This window comes from Ziziphus jujuba, chromosome 12 (genome assembly GCF_031755915.1).
Source record: "Ziziphus jujuba cultivar Dongzao chromosome 12, ASM3175591v1".
Taxonomy (NCBI): Eukaryota; Viridiplantae; Streptophyta; class Magnoliopsida; order Rosales; family Rhamnaceae; genus Ziziphus; species Ziziphus jujuba.
In genome coordinates, this window is record NC_083390.1 from 4,280,721 (window position 1) to 4,298,832 (window position 18,112).

The 18,112-nt window shown below is 31.6% G+C and overlaps 1 protein-coding gene across 1 annotated transcript; it reads right to left on the reverse strand.

Moving 5' to 3' along the window:
• Positions 1-4,424: 4,424 nt before the first annotated feature.
• Positions 4,425-13,420, reverse strand: LOC107428391 (putative ABC transporter C family member 15). The gene is made up of 11 exons (XM_016038924.4): positions 12,332-13,420; positions 8,370-9,802; positions 8,150-8,236; positions 7,417-8,031; positions 7,128-7,292; positions 6,628-6,922; positions 6,004-6,524; positions 5,866-5,929; positions 5,538-5,777; positions 5,192-5,357; positions 4,425-4,686 (listed from the first exon to the last, which is right to left on the reverse strand). The coding sequence occupies exons 1-10, from the start codon at positions 13,140-13,142 to the stop codon at positions 5,239-5,241; spliced, it is 4,350 nt and encodes a 1,449-aa protein (XP_015894410.3). The 5' UTR covers positions 13,143-13,420; the 3' UTR covers positions 4,425-4,686; positions 5,192-5,238.
• Between the last annotated feature and the right edge of the window lie 4,692 nt (positions 13,421-18,112).

Consider the following 18,112-nt stretch of genomic DNA (forward strand, 5'->3'; position numbering starts at 1 on the left):
GGAAAACACAAACAATATGATTTTCTAGGGTTTGTGTATACACCCACAAAATTGCTGTATACACCCACAAAATTTACTGTTCACGTACTGTTCATAGGCACTGTTTACTGACACGTGGCGTCATCAGGAGCCGACATGTGGCATTCCCACAAATCGACATGTGCGTCTTCGGAGGCCAACACGTGGCTCATTCACAACGTGGCACATGGCACACTAAGGTGATGACACGTGGCGCTGTAATATTCTGACACGTGGTGACACACGTGTCATATGTGACAGACCGACACGTAGCGACTCTGATGGTCGACACGTGGCGACTCTAATGGTCGACACGTGGCCTTGCTACTGTGTGAAAGTGGCATATCCACGGTTCGCCACGTAGCCTTCCCAGTGTGCACGGTGTGTCACTGTTTATATGCCACGTGCACACTCTCTCATGGAGACACGTGGCGTGCCCATACCAATTGGGCCACTATTCATGTGGGCTGGGTCTTATCTGGGCTTGGGTCTTGGGTTGAACAGTAGCCTGTTCTAATCTGGGTTGGGCCTTTGAACTGGGCCAGATCCAACCGTACCCAATTTCAGACCCATTAATCCAAAATCCGGCCCGTTTACCCATTTTTAACCCTTCTTCAACCTTCAACTGGGTCAAATTTGACCCATTTTACTGGTAAACGGGTTTTCTGATCCGGTTCATATTTTTTCACCTCTTTTTCACTAATCCAGCACCAAAAATTGCCAAAAAATTTTCAAACCCATAAGAAACAACTTTCTCACAAACCCAACACAACAAATAGATCAAATCATGGACATGTATATTTTACAAAAATATTTATAAACATTTGAATAAGTAAAAACAAAAAAAAATACCACATGTCCATCACATAACCCACTCGGGTTTGAAGCCTTTTTTTTTTTTTTTTTTCAACTGAAATGGGCAAAATTGTTTAAAAAAAAAATAATACACATGCCCACCTCATTTCTTTCACACGGTTTCATCACAAACCAAGGACAAAGAAAAAAAAAAAAATATATATATATATATATATATATATATATATATATATATAAATACAAAAAAGGGCTAGAATAATTGAAGGAAACAAATTTTGAGAAACTAAATAAACAAAATATACTAATTCCCATGACAAATCTAATACTCGGGTGTGAGGATTTTTTTTTTTTTTTTGTTTTAAAACAAAAACCTTTACACCCAAAAGTCACTAATCAACAACAAGATTGAACAATCCACATATATAAACATATATTCATGCGGGAAGTTGTCTTAATAATATTAGAAAAATAACATGGATATATGTGTATATATGTGGAATAACAATTGTCAATAATCATTATCAAATACAGGAAATAAAAATATAAAATAAAAACTTGTATGTCCTTAGTTTTAATCTGCTGGTTGAAAAAATAGTCCGAGGCCTGTGTGATACCACAGTGTCCTTAAGACAATTCCCACAGTCTCCCAAGATACAACGGAATCGAAAACTTTTGGATGCAGCACCACCAAAGCTTTCCCTCGAACTTTTAGTATACCATTGCTTTACCACTCTCTAAATGCAAACCTTTTTTGGAAAAACTTTTCACTGTTCAAACAAGAATAAAAAACCAATTGTTTTCCCTACTCTCTTCTCCCCCTTTTTTCTCGTACCCTAGAAAAGCCTCTTTCTTTTCCCTTCTTTGACTTTTTCATTTTCCAAAAACCCCAAAACGGCAACAAAATAAATTTCATTTAATGCCCACTAATACAAACTGTCCAAACTATTCAAATTCCTTAAAACGTTACAAAATACTCCATTCCACTCTATTATAGGCTTTGACATTTCCTCCATCCTTAAACTCCTATTAATCCATTAATTCATTATTTCAAAAGCCACAATAACATTATCTAAAATTTGTCTACTTAGAAGGAAAGTCCAAAATCAAATTGAGAAGGTGTCGTTTAAGTCGATTTGCTAAAATCTTTGCAATAATTTTGCACAAAACATTGCCCAAGCTAATCCGATGAAACTTAGTAACTCAGTAACTGCTTTCGGGCTCTTAACTTTTTTTTTTTAAAAAAAATAATAAATTACCTAATTTACAATCTACAATATGTCCAAATCTTCCTCATTTTGTATGAACCCAAATAGAATACTGAACCACTAAAACTATCCGTTTCGTTCAAACTCTTAACGTTTTGAATAGGAAGATATCAAAGTATGACTGATATTTTGTAAACTACCTTCCATATTGAAAACATGTAAACAAGCCCTTGTTACATTATCGCCAACTATATGCCAAAATTTCTAGAAGAATAATGCAGGCATACCATATATCTTAACCTGGTGTGAAGTGGATCCATTTGAAACAATGCTATCCACACCTCATCAGAAGTAAAAAGTCTCTCAAAATCTTGATTCATTTATATTAAAATTTCAAATCAATAAAATAAAATATAATTTTGACTCATAATAATCATAATAAAAGAAAAGAAAAAAGAAAAAGGAGCATGATACACACTGTGATTTACTTAATTCGTTTCCAAATATGAATAGGTTTAATTGGCTTATCAAGTATGACCCAAAAACAAAAAGGCTGCTTATAAAGAAACGATATAAAAGAGATGTATGTCTAAGACTAAGACCTCACTTGATTTTTTTTTTAATTTTTTAAATAAAACAACTGATATATTAATTTTAAAAAGCCATTGCATCATCTTGAAAACAATTCTCGATATGGATCCTATAAATTTTTTCACCACGGCTAACAAATTGTAAAATTTTAAGACATTATTTATTGAGACATATTTATCAAATAGTTCATATTTAAAAAAAAAAAAAATCCTTCATCTATAATAAATGTAGAATATCTAGCAGTTTTATTTTCAGTGGTAATTATTTGCCATGTAACTGCCTGGTCATCTTTTATTTTATTTTATTTTATATAAATTATTTAATTTACAAACTATTTAAAATTTTTTCACATTTTTTATGATTCAAACATATATTTTTATGGAGATAAATAGAAATATTCAACCATTAAAATTATATCGGTTAGTCATCTTGTTACCAAAAAAATCATCTAATCATATTACGTGGCCGCTTATGAGGTCCTTGCAAACTTTCACTGCAAGATATAAAATATAAAATCGATGAAAATTCTGTGTCTAAAAATTAGCAAAGAGGCCCAGCCCACTTTCGTTCTCCAAAAGCGGCAAATTTAAAAAGTTATCGTTGAAACTAGCCGTTTAAGACCTTTTTCATTCATTTTCCAAAATTGTTGGCCATCGCTATCTTCATATTTCCTAAACAAGTGCAACCCATTTTAGATCCTCCCTTTGATTTTCTAAGACACCCTAAAGTCTATGATTTTGATTTTTGTTTCCGCAAATTAATTTTTCTTTCGTACCAAAGAGTCTGATAAAAATAAAATTTTCTTGGTTTAGACTCGATTTTGGAGACATAAAATTTTCTTGTTTCTTTCTTTCTTTCTATTACCAGTTTTCTTTTCTAGGTTTCGTGATCTATAATAAATCTTTGCTGATTTTTGTTTTATTCCTTTTCCTCCTTATGGTCATTTGTGGTTTGTTAGTTGAGGGGATTACAAATAATTGATTGAATGAAACAATATGTAGTATTCTCTAGTCGAGGACTGAGCTTATTGCTAATCCCCAAATGATGAAATTGCATTCTTTTGATACCAAGGCAAGTTTTAAATAATATTGCCAATTCTTATCTGAGTTTACAAAAAAATAAATAAATAAATAACTGACTTAGATTGGTTTTGTTGGGGTTGTTGTGTTATGCAGATTCATAAGGTTGACACTCTTGTAATGATGAATGGGTCAAGCAGCAGGACAACAACCAACTAGCCTTCTTCCTTTGGCCATAAGTGAATGAATGTTGTGAATATTTCATTCACATTTCGTGTTAGATCAGTAGGAAAGAGGACATGGATATGAATGATTATGTTACTTAACTGTGTGCGGCTTTTAACTTGGAAGATGAATATATATATATATATATATATATATTCAATCTTTTCTTGCTTCCTTCTGCGTTGCTTCTAAATTGTAATGTAATCTAAATATCTGAGATTCTTTGTGGCATGACATATCTAGAAATATTTCCTCAGTCTCTGTTTAGATAAATATTCTCTTTGTTATGTGCTCGGATTTCATCTTTTATATAAATCAAGCACCCTCACTAGAATCGTGAATCCAAAAAGTTTGGACAAATAAATGCAAATTGTGTGTGTATCCCATGTGTGAATAAATTACACACTAATAATAAGATTAAACAACACTTTTTAATTCATGGTTGAACTTCCAAAGTTATATTTGAAATTATAAATACAAGATTTGATTTAGTATTTAAGAGAATTGAATATCCTCACATTCACAATGAGACATTTACAAGTTTGGAATGGGCTACAGGCTATAGTCAAACTTTTAAACCACTGAAAGTCTTGGAAATAGTTCTCTGACACGGAAGAATACAATATTTACAAACATAAAATTTCCAGGCTATGCAAAGAGGATTTGCTCCATTTCGTTTCTTCCGTAAAGCATATAGGACTAACATGAGTGGAATGGCTCCAAGTTTATACTGATATGTTCAAAAATCTTCGCCTAAGTATGTACCGGTGTGGGATTGGACACAATCATAAAGCCACACTTTTATGGTCACCCTGAAATTAGAAGTTTAACTATTAACTTGAATTACTACATCCTGCTGGAATTCTGTTATGGTGTCTAATGTATAAACAGGTACTTCGTCTAGGAGAACATATTGTTATACATGAATCAAGCATTACCATTCATTTGATGCATAACAAAATGACAATAATATCCATCAACAATAGCTGCCATCTTCGGTCAGTATCCAGTGCTCAATAAAACTTACATGTGCAACAACTTATCTTCATCAATATGACTTTGAATTAATATCAATGCCGTAATATTAAAAGCAAAACAATACAAAGATTGAAAAATGAAGCCAAAAAAAGCCATCAAGATGCATAAGATGTCCTTTTCTTTTATTTGTTGCTTTTTGAAGTGCGTACACTAAGCAATGCAGCTCCTAATTAAACATATCTCCACCACTCAATTAAGAAATTGACAAAGCTCATCATCATAATGAAATAATGTAAGAACATGGTAGCTTCAAAAGAATGAACAAGAGAGAAAGCTCACTTAAGATTGGATCAAAATTAAGCTTCAAGCATAATTTGTACTCGTGCTCAGGAGGTGCCCCTAGTTCTCCTGGATGATCTACTTGAGAATTCTGCCACTAACTTTGAGAATGACGAAGAACTATCCTCAAGTAATCTAGCAGGAGCATCATACTCCACAATATTGCCTGTATGGCTAAGAAATATCAGCATTGAGAAGCTAAAATTATATAACCAAAACACAGTACAAGAGTTTAAAACAACTAGCCAAGCCTGTTTCTATCATTTTCTCCATATTTCAGTACTAGTTATAGTAAATATCAAAAAGCAAAAACTTTTTTATTTCATACAGGTTTTCTAAGCCTTACCTCCATCAAGAACAAGAACTAAGTCACTGTCAATTACTGTGGGAATCCGATGAGCCACAGTTATGACGGTGCAACCAGATGTGTCTTTTTTTATCATTTGTTGGATAAAATTATCGGTTGCAATATCAATAGAAGCTGTGGCCTCATCTAAGACAAGGATTTTTCTTCTATTCATGAGTACTCTGGCCAGGCAGACAAGCTGCCTTTGGCCAACACTCCAATTTTGACCATCTTCAGAAACTGCAGCATGACATAGATTTTACAGCGAGCAAGATTGCTTTAACGAATGAGAGAAAACAATGTAACTTCTTTAGGTAGAATTTCATACCAGGTTCATCCAGAAGTCGTATATCCTGCCTTATTATCTCAGCCAACCGACATTTGTTAAGAACCTGAGGGTCATTAGTATTGTGAGCAAAAGAAGATTCATATGATTAATTTTCAAGATGGAGTTTTTGATCCATACCTCCCATATTTCTTTATCGGTATGCTGCTCTAAAGGGTCCAAATTTGTTCTAATTGTCCCCTGAAATAAAGTAGGATCCTGTGGTATAATACCCAACCTTGACCTTAAATCCAGCAACCCTATTTCAGAAATATCAATTCCATCTATAACAATCCGTCCTCTTGAAGGCTCCATAACTCTGAATAGAGCTTGGATTAATGTGGACTTTCCGCTTCCTGTCCTGCCTACAATACCGATTTTCTTATTTCCAGGAAAAGTACAAGTAATCCCTTTGAGAACCATTGGGAGGTCAGGATTGTATTGGACATGAAGGTTTTCCAGTTCAATTCTTCCATGGCTTGGCCATTCAGGGTTTGGCCTACATTTTTCAATTACTAATGGTGCTTCACTAGGTATATTTGTGAATTGAAGAATCCTCTCAACTGATATCATTTTATTTTCAACATTGCACATATTCCAAATAATCCATGCCTGAAGAACATTTAGATTTAAGCCATAGGTGGCAGCAAGTCCTGCCAAACCTGAAATAAAGATCAATCAGTCAGTCCCACTTAGTTCAAAACTAGAATTACATAAGAATACTAATATGGTAAATTTGGTTCAAAACATAATAGGGAGGCTTACTAGGGTCAATGGTTGATGGAGGCAGGCTAACCAAGATGATTAAAACAAGAAAAAAAACCAAGTTGAATAGAAAATTGGTCCTAACTGACAACCATTCCATTGTGGCAGCATTATGAAATGCTACCCGAGAATAGTCATCAATCAGACTAAGAAGTTTCATCAAGAATCTGTCTTCCTGATTAAAGCAACGTATTGTTGTTGCTCCTGTGATGGATTCAGAAAAATGATGGAGTATTGGAGCCTTTCTAATCCCAACCATCCTGGCTAGTTCCCTGGCAGTGGTAATGTAATAAGCCTGTAAAAAAGTTTTAAAAGTTTAGAACACATTAATAATTAAATGCCTGAAAATAATAACCTCTCATAATATCTTATTAGTTTATTCTGTTTGTGCTTATAGTTATATCATGCATGCAACTTGTGCCTGTAGATCTACGTTTAATTTAAGATAACCTTTCTATTAAAAGAATAGAAAAAGTAAACTTAGAAGTTGGTATTCTTACCTGATACCATAACGAAATGCCAATAACAAGAAGAAAAAGAAGAAAGATCTCCCAGGCCACATGGGACATAAGAGCAATAACAAAGAATAGCTGAATAATTGCAAAAACTAATCCAGCTACTCTGTATGGTATGTTGGTGTCAATCGTGCTTTGGTCAGTGGAACACTGCAACAATTATTCAAAAGATAAAAAAAAACAATCCAAAGAAGGAAAATCAAGTACTGGTGGATGGAATATAAAGCTTAAATGGTACACATATTAGAGTATGCAAAGTAACAAAAACACTGACCCTACTAAGGATTCTGCTTGAAGGTGTCAAATCAAAGAAAGATATGGGTGCTCGAAAAATTGCAGTTGTCATCCCATGGAATAGATTTTTTCCAGTCTCTAAAGCAATGGTGGAAAGAAAGACTGCCCTTCCTAATATGAATGCAGAGCTCCCGAAAGATAACAATATGAATATCCCTATTAATTGCTGATTGCTGTTGACTCTGCCTTGTTTCTCTGTGGCCCAAGCAAGCCAGTAATTGCTTGCCATTTGTAGTCCTTGAAAGAAAACATGGCAGAGTAGTATGATAGGGATAAAAGCTCCTCCATATGCAGAAGTCAAAAAGGTCGAGTAAACACCCCATTTTACTCGACCAGTTTCTGCTTCTTCTTCTTCTTCTTGTATTTTCTCCTGAAGCTTGCCATTGGATAAGGGCTCTCTTTGCTGCTCTTTCAGCTCTTCTATCCCATCTTCTGCATGGGGTGCACTATTATCACATGGATTGTCCTTCTGGGATGTTTTTAATTGGTTGATCGATTTCTTATACGCAGCCAATTGACACACTAGTTCACCCTTTGGATTTTTAATCAGATCTTCAAATTTTCCTGATTGGGCGATGAGACCGTCTTTTATTACCTATCATGAGTTACATTTCAACCAAAAAAAAAAAAAAAAAGAGAAAAAAAAGGGTTAACAGTTAGTTATATTGTTCGAACTTAGGAAAACATGCCCAAGAAAAAGTTCTTTAACTCACCAAAACAAGGTCTGCTGCTTCTAAAAATTCAAGTTGATGGGTAGTATAGACGACAGTCTTGTTGGACAATAGTTGCATCAGACATTTCTACAAAATACGTTTCAAGTTCTAAAAAAATAATCTAGTGGAAGAACCATATATGTGTGTGTGTATACATATGAAAAAAGATTTTGAAAGTAAAAGAACAAAAAAAAGGTTAAATAATGAATGTTTTTCTTGCCTTGAACAAATGTGTTCCTGTATGTGCATCAACAGCACTGAAAGGGTCGTCAAGGAAGTAAACGTCTGAATCACTATAGACAGCCCGTCCTAGTTGAATTCTCTGCTTCTGTCCTCCACTTAAGTTGATCCCTCTTTCTCCTATCAAACTTAGATCTCCGTTAGCCCACATCTTGATATCCTGGTCCAGAGCACATGCTTTCAAGACATGCTCATAAAAAGCTCCATCCATGTTTTTCCCAAAAAGCACATTGTCTCTCACAGTACCAGTTTGGATCCAAGAAGTTTGTGGTACAATAGCCTTTGTACCATAGACTTTTATTCTTGTCCCCGAAATCCTAGGAATCTCACCAAGTATACTATAAAGTAAGCTTGATTTTCCCGAACCTACTGAACCACAAATTGCAACCTTGTATCCTTGTACAACACTCAACTTCTCCATAATTTTTAGAACAAGCTTATTTAGATTCCGATCACTTGTTTCCCAAGTGTATTCCCCCTTCTCAATTTTGATCCCAATATTCGAAGAAGCCTTAGAAGTGTGACAATGTATCGGTTTGTTTCTTCGATCTTCTTTGATGAATTCACAAACACGATATAATGAGACCTTTGTTCGAGCAATGATTGATATGAGCTCCGGCAAGTTGTAGATTGCCTCCTGAAGAATTCTCAATGTTGCCAAAGTTGACAGGACTGTGCCTGCTGTCAATGGCGTTTTCACCAGAATGCAAACACCGAATGTGACAACTGAAACTAAAGTAGGTGAAGTCCAAAAGAGAAATGCCACGGCTGAGCACGTATAAAGATATCGCTTTAGCCAGCTTCTCTCAGTTTCTCTGAGTTGGAGAAGCTTCATCAAGAATCTTTGCTCCCAACCATGCAGCTTTAGAACTCTCATGCTCTTTAGAATCTCAGAAGTCTTCTTGATTCTTGAATCCTTGGCCTCCATAATATTGGATTCAAAGCTTTTCTGCATCTTCACTAAAGGAACATTGCAGACAACCACAAGAACTGTGGTGAGAAGAGTAGCAAAGGCAGGGGCAACACCCAAGTTCCCATAGAGTATGGCAAAAGCCAGAAAGACTTGGAGTGGAAGCAACCAAACTCCATGGATGTGGAGGCAGCAATCTCCAATCCTCTCCGCATCCACGTTGATTAAATTTATGATTTTACCACTGTTTGGCCCAGAATACTTCATCGATATGGACATCTTATAAATAAGTACAGTTAGGGCTGCTTGTACTCTCAGTCCAATTCGGTGAGCACCGAAATACCACTGCCTTTGTGTAACGGACTCCAATGTTTTTGAGAAGAAGATAATGAATGCGAGAAGAAAACCATACTCGAAGCTTGTACCCTCACTTTTTTCCAATAAGTAGTTCACGAGATTAGTGATCAGGAAAGGGCCTGTGTATGATGCAGCAGTATTTATTCCTACAAAATTGAACTAAAGTATGTAAAATCTGCATGATTAGAAAAAAAAAATTACAAAAAGAGGTGAGAATATATAAGAACATATATAAAGGCTACCTACAAAAGCAGCATGGAAGTGATCTATTACTTAAATCAAAATCATTGTTAAGTAACTAAATTTATCAGGATACAAGTTTAACTATCCAGCTGATCATATAATTGCTAAACCAGTAACATATAACCAGCAACACACAATCAAATATATATATATATATATATGTGTGTGTGTGTGTGTGTGTGTAGAAGATTACAACTAAATCATCTAGCACAGCCAGCAAATGGTCAATGTGACAGCAGGAATAAATAGACCCAGCTACATATATACAAATAATAACAAAAAGTAAATGAAAAAGGAGATCAAGCCAAAGAAAGAACACTAAGATATAATGTGCTTCGGTTATCAAAGGAGAAACGGATTTCATTTATCAAGAGAAGATTACAAGCACACAAACACAAAGAACAGCAGCCCCCATTACATGTAAAACTCTTCTATTACAGCTAAAGCTATTTTTAACTCTGTCCAACGTGTTTCACTTACCCACATATATACGTTTCTAACAACTCTAGAAACATTTCAGGTCACCCAATTGAAAATGTAGTCAATAAATTAGTGCTTACTCATATTTTGTATAATTAAGATTCGGGTCACAATCACTGTAGGGTCTTGGGAGATATCAAATTAAAAGATCTGTATCTATCTATTTGTTAAATTTACTATTATTTTATTTTATTTTATTTTATTTTTTCAGACTATCAAGTTCGTAACATGAGAATTCACATGTTTATCACCTGTACTCCTTACTCTTTTATTGATTGCCTTATTTATTTTTTTATATACAAATTCAAGCTAATAATTTATAGCATGTTTTTGTTAGTTTCTCGAGTAGCCTAGTATTTCTTATATGTTTGGGCAGCGAGCAAAGCATTGTAATTGGTAAAAGAAAATTCTGCAAGTATTAATATGGAGCATCAACGTACCAAAGAGGCTAGAGATACAGAAGATGTTGAAAAAAGCTGATTCATTCGTCAAGTAAAAACCAGTACATAAAGAAACTGAGTATGTAGTTACACAGGACAAAAACTAACAATAAGCTGCCTAGTATTTTCTTCCGCTCCAGGCTAAATACTCTCGTGCCCAGTGGTGGCATCGGTTGGTTTGGGTCCCTTGTTTTTACTTTTTTTTTTTTTTTTTTTTTATAATTTATTTATTAAATCATAGAGCAAGAACAAATTAAACCAAACTAAATCAAACCGATTTGATTTGGTTTGGTTTAGTTTAGTTAGATTGAATATTTTGATATTTTTTTTAATAATTTTTAAAAAATATTATTAGTTTTTAATGATTTAATTTTAATATTATTAATATATTTAAGCTAACTTCAAAAGTCTTTTTATAAAACTAAATAAGCTAACGACAGCAGTTAATTAGGTGAGAAAGAGAGTTTTAGGGAGGTGGGTTGAGTGGTTTATGATGGGGGCCCAGTTTAGAAAGCGCTCTGCATACAAATAAAAAAATGCCTCTCTAGCATTATTATATGCGTTAAGCCGAAACCTTATGTCACGCAAATATATAACATGATATATAACATACAACTATTCAAAACAATAATGAAATATATTAAAATTTAAACCTCAATTTTGGAATTATATATGAATAATCAAAGATTCTTACTGTATGACAAATAAAAAAATACCTCTTTTATGATATGCGTTAAACCTAAATCTTATGTCACACAGATATATAACATGCAACCATTCTAAATAATAATAAAATATATTAAAATATAAAATAGAATATATTAAAATTTAAATCTTAATTTTCAAATCATATATGAATAATCAAGGTTTTTACTTTATGACAATAACAATCCAATATTTATGGATAAATTTGCGTTAAAATTTTTGAGCAAATCATAGCTTATTGGATTAAATCAACGATCGAGATGATTTTATTAATTAAACACATAAAAAAAAAAATTTGCACAGTAAAGAAAAGAAAACACATCGTCTAGTGTCGACACCGACCATGGCTTGAGATAGAGAAAAATGGGAGAGGCCGACCATTCCTATTTTCTTGAATTTTCAGAATTTCAATTTTTTTGTATTTTTTAAAAATTTTTATCTATTAATTTCATCTCAACCCTTGTTCTCAAACACATGTTAAAAATTTTAACAATTGAGATATAACAAAGATATAATTTTCCATGTGCAATTTTTATCTCTTTATATTATTTATATTTTAAATTGCACGAGGATGCTGGTTGTTGCCACATATGGACTACTCTTGATTTGATTCTTTTTGGTACTTTCTGAGGACTTGAAACTAATTCTGTAGTTGGTGTAATAAAATCATGGAAGGAACCAAACAAAAGATGTCTTAAAAACAGAATGGTTAAATATTATTTATTTGAAATTGGAACTCTGCCGCATAACTAGAAAATTAAGGTGAGAATAAGTAAGAACATATATATATATATATATATAAGTTACCTGCAAAAACAGCATTTATGGCCATTGACTTCCATGTAGCATGGAGTATGGCACTAGTCAATGAAGCATCCTCAATTTTCTGGTGCCAAAGTGACTGTTCAAGCACATTTGCAGCATTATCTGCTCTTTCTGATACAGGCACAGAGGGAACATGAGAAAACTCAAGCTTTTGAACTCTTCCGGTTTCGAAGAGTTCATTCAGCCATTGGAATGAAATCCTGCTCCAAATTCCAGCACCGGTAAAAACTTGAGATTCATTATTCTCATTTTGAAGCAAGGGTTCTTGGACTTGGAGATCACTGTCATTCTTGGTACAGCCAAAAATATTGAAGAAACAGAGCAACAATGACAAGGGAAAGGAAGCAACATCCACAACGCTAGCTTGTGGAAAATAATCCGGTATCTCTACAAATTTGAGAAACTCAGAAAGATACCGGAACACACAGAGAAACCCAATAATGGTGGAAAATACCCACCAAAATATGAGTATTACCGGCCATTTTTTCTCACGGTTGAGAATTGTAAATTTGGAATAGACTACAACTACAGAGGCTAAGATCCAGGCTATGGCCGAGAAAAACCATTTAGATTTGATAGTTTTATAGTTAAACCAATCAAAAAGTCCAAATCCCAGGTACAAAACCGAGATTATGACATTTAAAATAATAGTGGACAGAGAAAAACCTCTGTACTGACCGAAACCTCTGCTTCTAGCGTTCCTTCTTCTACTTCCCCTCACAATCTCCACCAAAATCCATGAAAGAAATATCAAAGCGAAGAAAACACTGACAATCTCCCAATAGAAGTTCATCTTTGTTGACTACATGCTCAGAAAACAAAAAAATAAAATAAAATAAAATAAAAATTCACAAAACCCAGTTGAGAGCTATGAAACAGAGTATTGTATACCTGGCTTCGGAAACAGAGTATTTGTATCCTGAAACCAGCGTATAAATACCTTGACTATATAAGAAAAACGACCCACCCGCTTCAGATAAGGATTAACCTGATTCAAAAAACGAAGAGAAAAAAGAAAAAATTTCAGTTCAAAAGAGCGAAAACAACATACTCAAATTATGAAGAAAGACACTGTAGCTGTTTGTGGATGGTGACGAGGAGTGCACAGTGGTGCTTTGTATGGGTTTGTCAAATGGAACGCTTTGGTCTACTTTCTCAAATAAAATAAAATTTAAAAAAAATTATCCTCCATTCCTCTCACAAGTGTATTTCCAAACATCGATAATGATTGTTTGTCATGTAACATAAAAATTGATCTTAGCTACGTTAATGCTACATATACCTATAATAAAATATAAAATTCATTTTCAATAGTAGTGAAGACAAAAGTAATTAATAATTATTAATTTTTTCCTTTTTAAAAGAATTGATTTTTTAAGAAAATATATTCACTTTTGCAATGTTGAAACCAAATAAGCTTCATATCTAATATTGATTTTAGACATTGTCTTTGAAAAAAGAATTTTTTTTAAAAATTATGTTACTGTTTATTTTGATTTTTACAATCCAAATTCCTATTGGAAATGCTCAGAACCTAATCTATCCTAATTTTCTACCCTATGTTAGAATATTTTTAATTATTTAAATTTAATAAAATCAGTGAATAATATAGTTTACGGATCAGAATTGAAATTGATATTCTGATATAATAAAAATGCAATAAGCATAACTTATGTGGCAAGCCACAATTATGCCAAATCATTTAAACATGTTTGTTTTACTTTTAACTCATTAGACAATTCTTATAAAAGGTTAACTAAATATTTTTAAATTTGATTGATAATAAATTTTATTATCATTGTTGACATGATTTTCTATATAGGATGTCGTCATAGTTTCATGTGTATATAGTGAAGGAAATATAGTCAAAGACCATCACTTACTCCATATATATGTGTTTGTGTTTGTTTTGAGCCATTAAAAATTGTTATAAAAGGTTAGTTGGATATTTTTAAATTTGATTGATAATTTTTTTTTTTTTTTAATGTGGTAAACAATATTAGTGACATGATTTTTCATATAGGATGTCCTTATAATGTCATGTGTATATAGTGAAGGAAATATAGTCAAAGACCATCACTTACTCCATATATATATATATATATATAATAATTATATATTATTATTATTCCATTAGAATATCTTAATTTTAATATAAACGATCAATTTACTTTGATTAGTTTATATAATATTATAATTTACAATATCAGCGTATTCTTATAAGAGCATGAGATATTCATAAAATTTTATTCTTCTGAGTTGATGGAGCTTAGCATGATTTGACGGCAACAAACCTGTGCTTTAAGAATATTTTTTTGTTAATTATGCTTTAAAGATATGCTACAAAAGAAGGTTACAAAGACATGCAACATTGGAATTTTGCTTGCTCAATGGCAAGCGTGTAGTTGGGGAATTGGAGTTCTGCTTTTTGATATCAGTAGTTTGAGTGATTCTTTTTCTCATTGTACTTTTCGTTGATGCCTAAGAATTTAAATAGGGCTGTAGATTAGAAAGCCAAAAAAAAAAAAGAAAAAAAAAATATTCTAGGTGGTAATCTTCTACTAAACTGGACTCCTAAAAGCCAGCCTGAACTAAGCAACATCTTATTATTATTATTTTTTTTTATTTATCTCTTCAATAAAATTCTCCTTTCAGATAAAAAAAAGAAAAAAAAAAATATGAACGTACTTTTGAAAAAAATACTTGTAAATAAAATAATTAATTGTTTGAACAAAAAATTATTAATTTTGTTTAGATTGTTTTAGTTTTTATAAATTTTTGACAAATTAATATTTTTCTTAGAAAATATTAAGATACTATAATTTTTATTGGCAGATTTTTATAAAATTTATTTATATTAATCATAATCATATTATATTACAATTTTGTATTTAATTGAAGTAAATCATGCCAAACTATTTCATCAATTTTAATTAAAGCTTGTAGGTGATGTATACGACATAATAATTAAAATTATAAATATGTAAAAAGGATATTATTGTTATGCACGTTTATTATAGGGATTTTTTTAATTACAAAATTACCATTGAGGATTAATATGTGTCATCCAAGTATAATATAAGGGGTTTTTTTTTTTATTTACGTAGTTTGAGGCAGTTATTTGTTATTATAAGATAATTGAAGGGGTTTAACGTATTTTACCATATTATTAATAATATTATATTCGGCATTTACAACCCACATGAACGGAATTATGAAGAGGTTCAAACTTCTTAAAGCATACCTGTCAATAGGGATGCTCATCGGTTCATGACGACATATTTCAAAAACAATCAAACCTATTGGATAGTAATTGATTATGAAAACTCTTAATATAATAACCCACATGGACTGTGACTTTTTTTTTTTTTTTTTTAATGGAAATATCTGACTTACCTTTTTTTTTAATGCAAATCTGTGACTTACTTTTTCTTTTTTCGGTGGAACTATGAAGAGATGCATACTTGAAAATCCAACCTTCTTTTTTTTTTTTTTTTTATGTTTTTTGGTGGAATTATGAAGAGGTTCATACTTATCAGAGCATATTTGTCAACAAGAATGCTCATTGGTTTGTAATGATATATTTTTAAAGACAATCCAACCCATCCGATAGTAATTGATTTTGAAGGTTTTTAATTTAATCCAAATCAATTTCAATATACAATCCGATCAAATTTAATGTAGATCGGTTTGAATCAAATTGACTAGTATAGCTTAGAATTCCAATTAAATTGGTTTGATTTGGTTAATTAAATTGGACTTTTTTCATTTTTTGGACATATTTTCCAATTATGAAATAGACATAATCAACTAAAATTATTGAAAAATATGAATAACATTTATATGTCATATAATAACTTAAATAATTACAGTTTATTTTTAAAATTTTAATATAAAAAAATAATATAATTAAATATTTTCAATTAAAATTTATCGCATGAGTGCATGAGTTCATGATTATTACTAGTGATAATAAATAGTAAGATTTAAAATTATTTGTCTTAAAAATAAAACTACCTAATTGATTCGTTAATTTACACTTTTGATTACATTGTGTTGATTTGGTTCATTGGAATTAGGCTTCTTCATTTTTCAGACCTTTTCTCCAACTATGAAATGGATATAGTCGGCTAAAATTATCTTTTCCTGTTCATAAAATTGTCTAAACTTAAGGCAACTACATTCATATTACAAAACATACTAGCTGCACTATAATAATTTTTTAGTATTTCAATAATATCTATGAATAAAATGTCTTAAATAATCTTTAACACTATGTACATTAATCTTACCTTTATGGATCATAAATTTCAGCATGACAAGCTAAAATGAATATGAATACAAGAGTTTATGACAACCAACAAATTTGGTAATTTACCAAAAGAAGGCAAAAAAAAAAAAAAAAAAAAAAAGAAAAAAAGCAAAATTTTGTATCCTTCTGTATTCTGATTGAAAGTATTTTAAACAATATTTTTCCTCTTTGTTTTTATCTTATAAAATTTGTAAATAATTTAATGACTTAATCAGTAATGCAGAGGTTTGAAAGTTTGCCAATAATTATAACAATAAATCAAATTTCTGAAACTTGGGGAAAAAAAAAAAAAAACCATTGGAAAAGGGTTTAATTAGTGTATATTTCAAGGAAAATTAATATAGTTAAGAACCTCCCACGACCATCCAACACCCAAACTCCCTTTGATATTTCATGCTAATTTTGATCTATTTGTATTTTATTATCTTTGTCACAAAGATCTTGACAAATATTCTTCAAATCCTATGAAATACTATTAATAAACATATTAGAAATTTAAAGTTTCTACCAACTTTTTGTCAATATGTGCGCACAAACAAACATATCTACAATATTATTTTTTGCTGAAAAACATATCTAGAATATTCATATAAACTAGAAGTGTTCTTCCACATCCGGGCCCAAACATCCCTTTGATCTTGCATGCTGATTTCGACATTTCCTACTTTTCTTTTATTATCTTTGTCACAAAGATCTTGACTAATCTTCAAATCCTGTGAAATAGTATATTAAAAAAATATTAGAAATTTAAAGGTTCCACCACCTGTTGGTCCACAGATGCGTATAAACAAACAAATGTGGAATATATATTCATATCAATCCAAAAATGTTCTTCTATATCTTAATTAAGATACCTATTAATATTGCAGCAAAACTTGGGTATAAGTCATATATAGTTAGAATCACTTTTTAACAGTGTAAAAATTTATGAATTTATAATAACTAAACTCTTTTTCTTTTTTGTTATTTTTTGGGGAAAATTACATTTAGCAGAAAACATGTAAGCCATTAAAAGAAAAGCTTTGAAGCTGGACATGATATAAATGTCATCCAAATAAAGGCAGGCAGAAGCCATCTCCACTGATTAAAGGAAAAACTCTTTGCTGGGAATGCTTTTGTCCCTCTAGCTACTGTTCTCCGGGTTTTGGAAAGATTAGTATATATAAACTGATTTTTTAAAATCACATTATTTCATTTAATGGCTGTATAATTTTAATGCTTTTTATTTTTAAAATTATTACAAATTGGTCCAAATGTATTAAAATTAATAAAAATTTGTGAAAAAGGAGGTCATGTGCATCCAAAATTGCATTTTAGCACCCTATAAAATTGTTTTTTTATTTTTTTTATTTTTGGAATTAAATTTAGTAAAAAAAACTATTCGCAAAACTAAAAAAATTTAAAACCAAAATAAAATCTAAAAATTCCCCATTTAATCAGCCAAATAACCC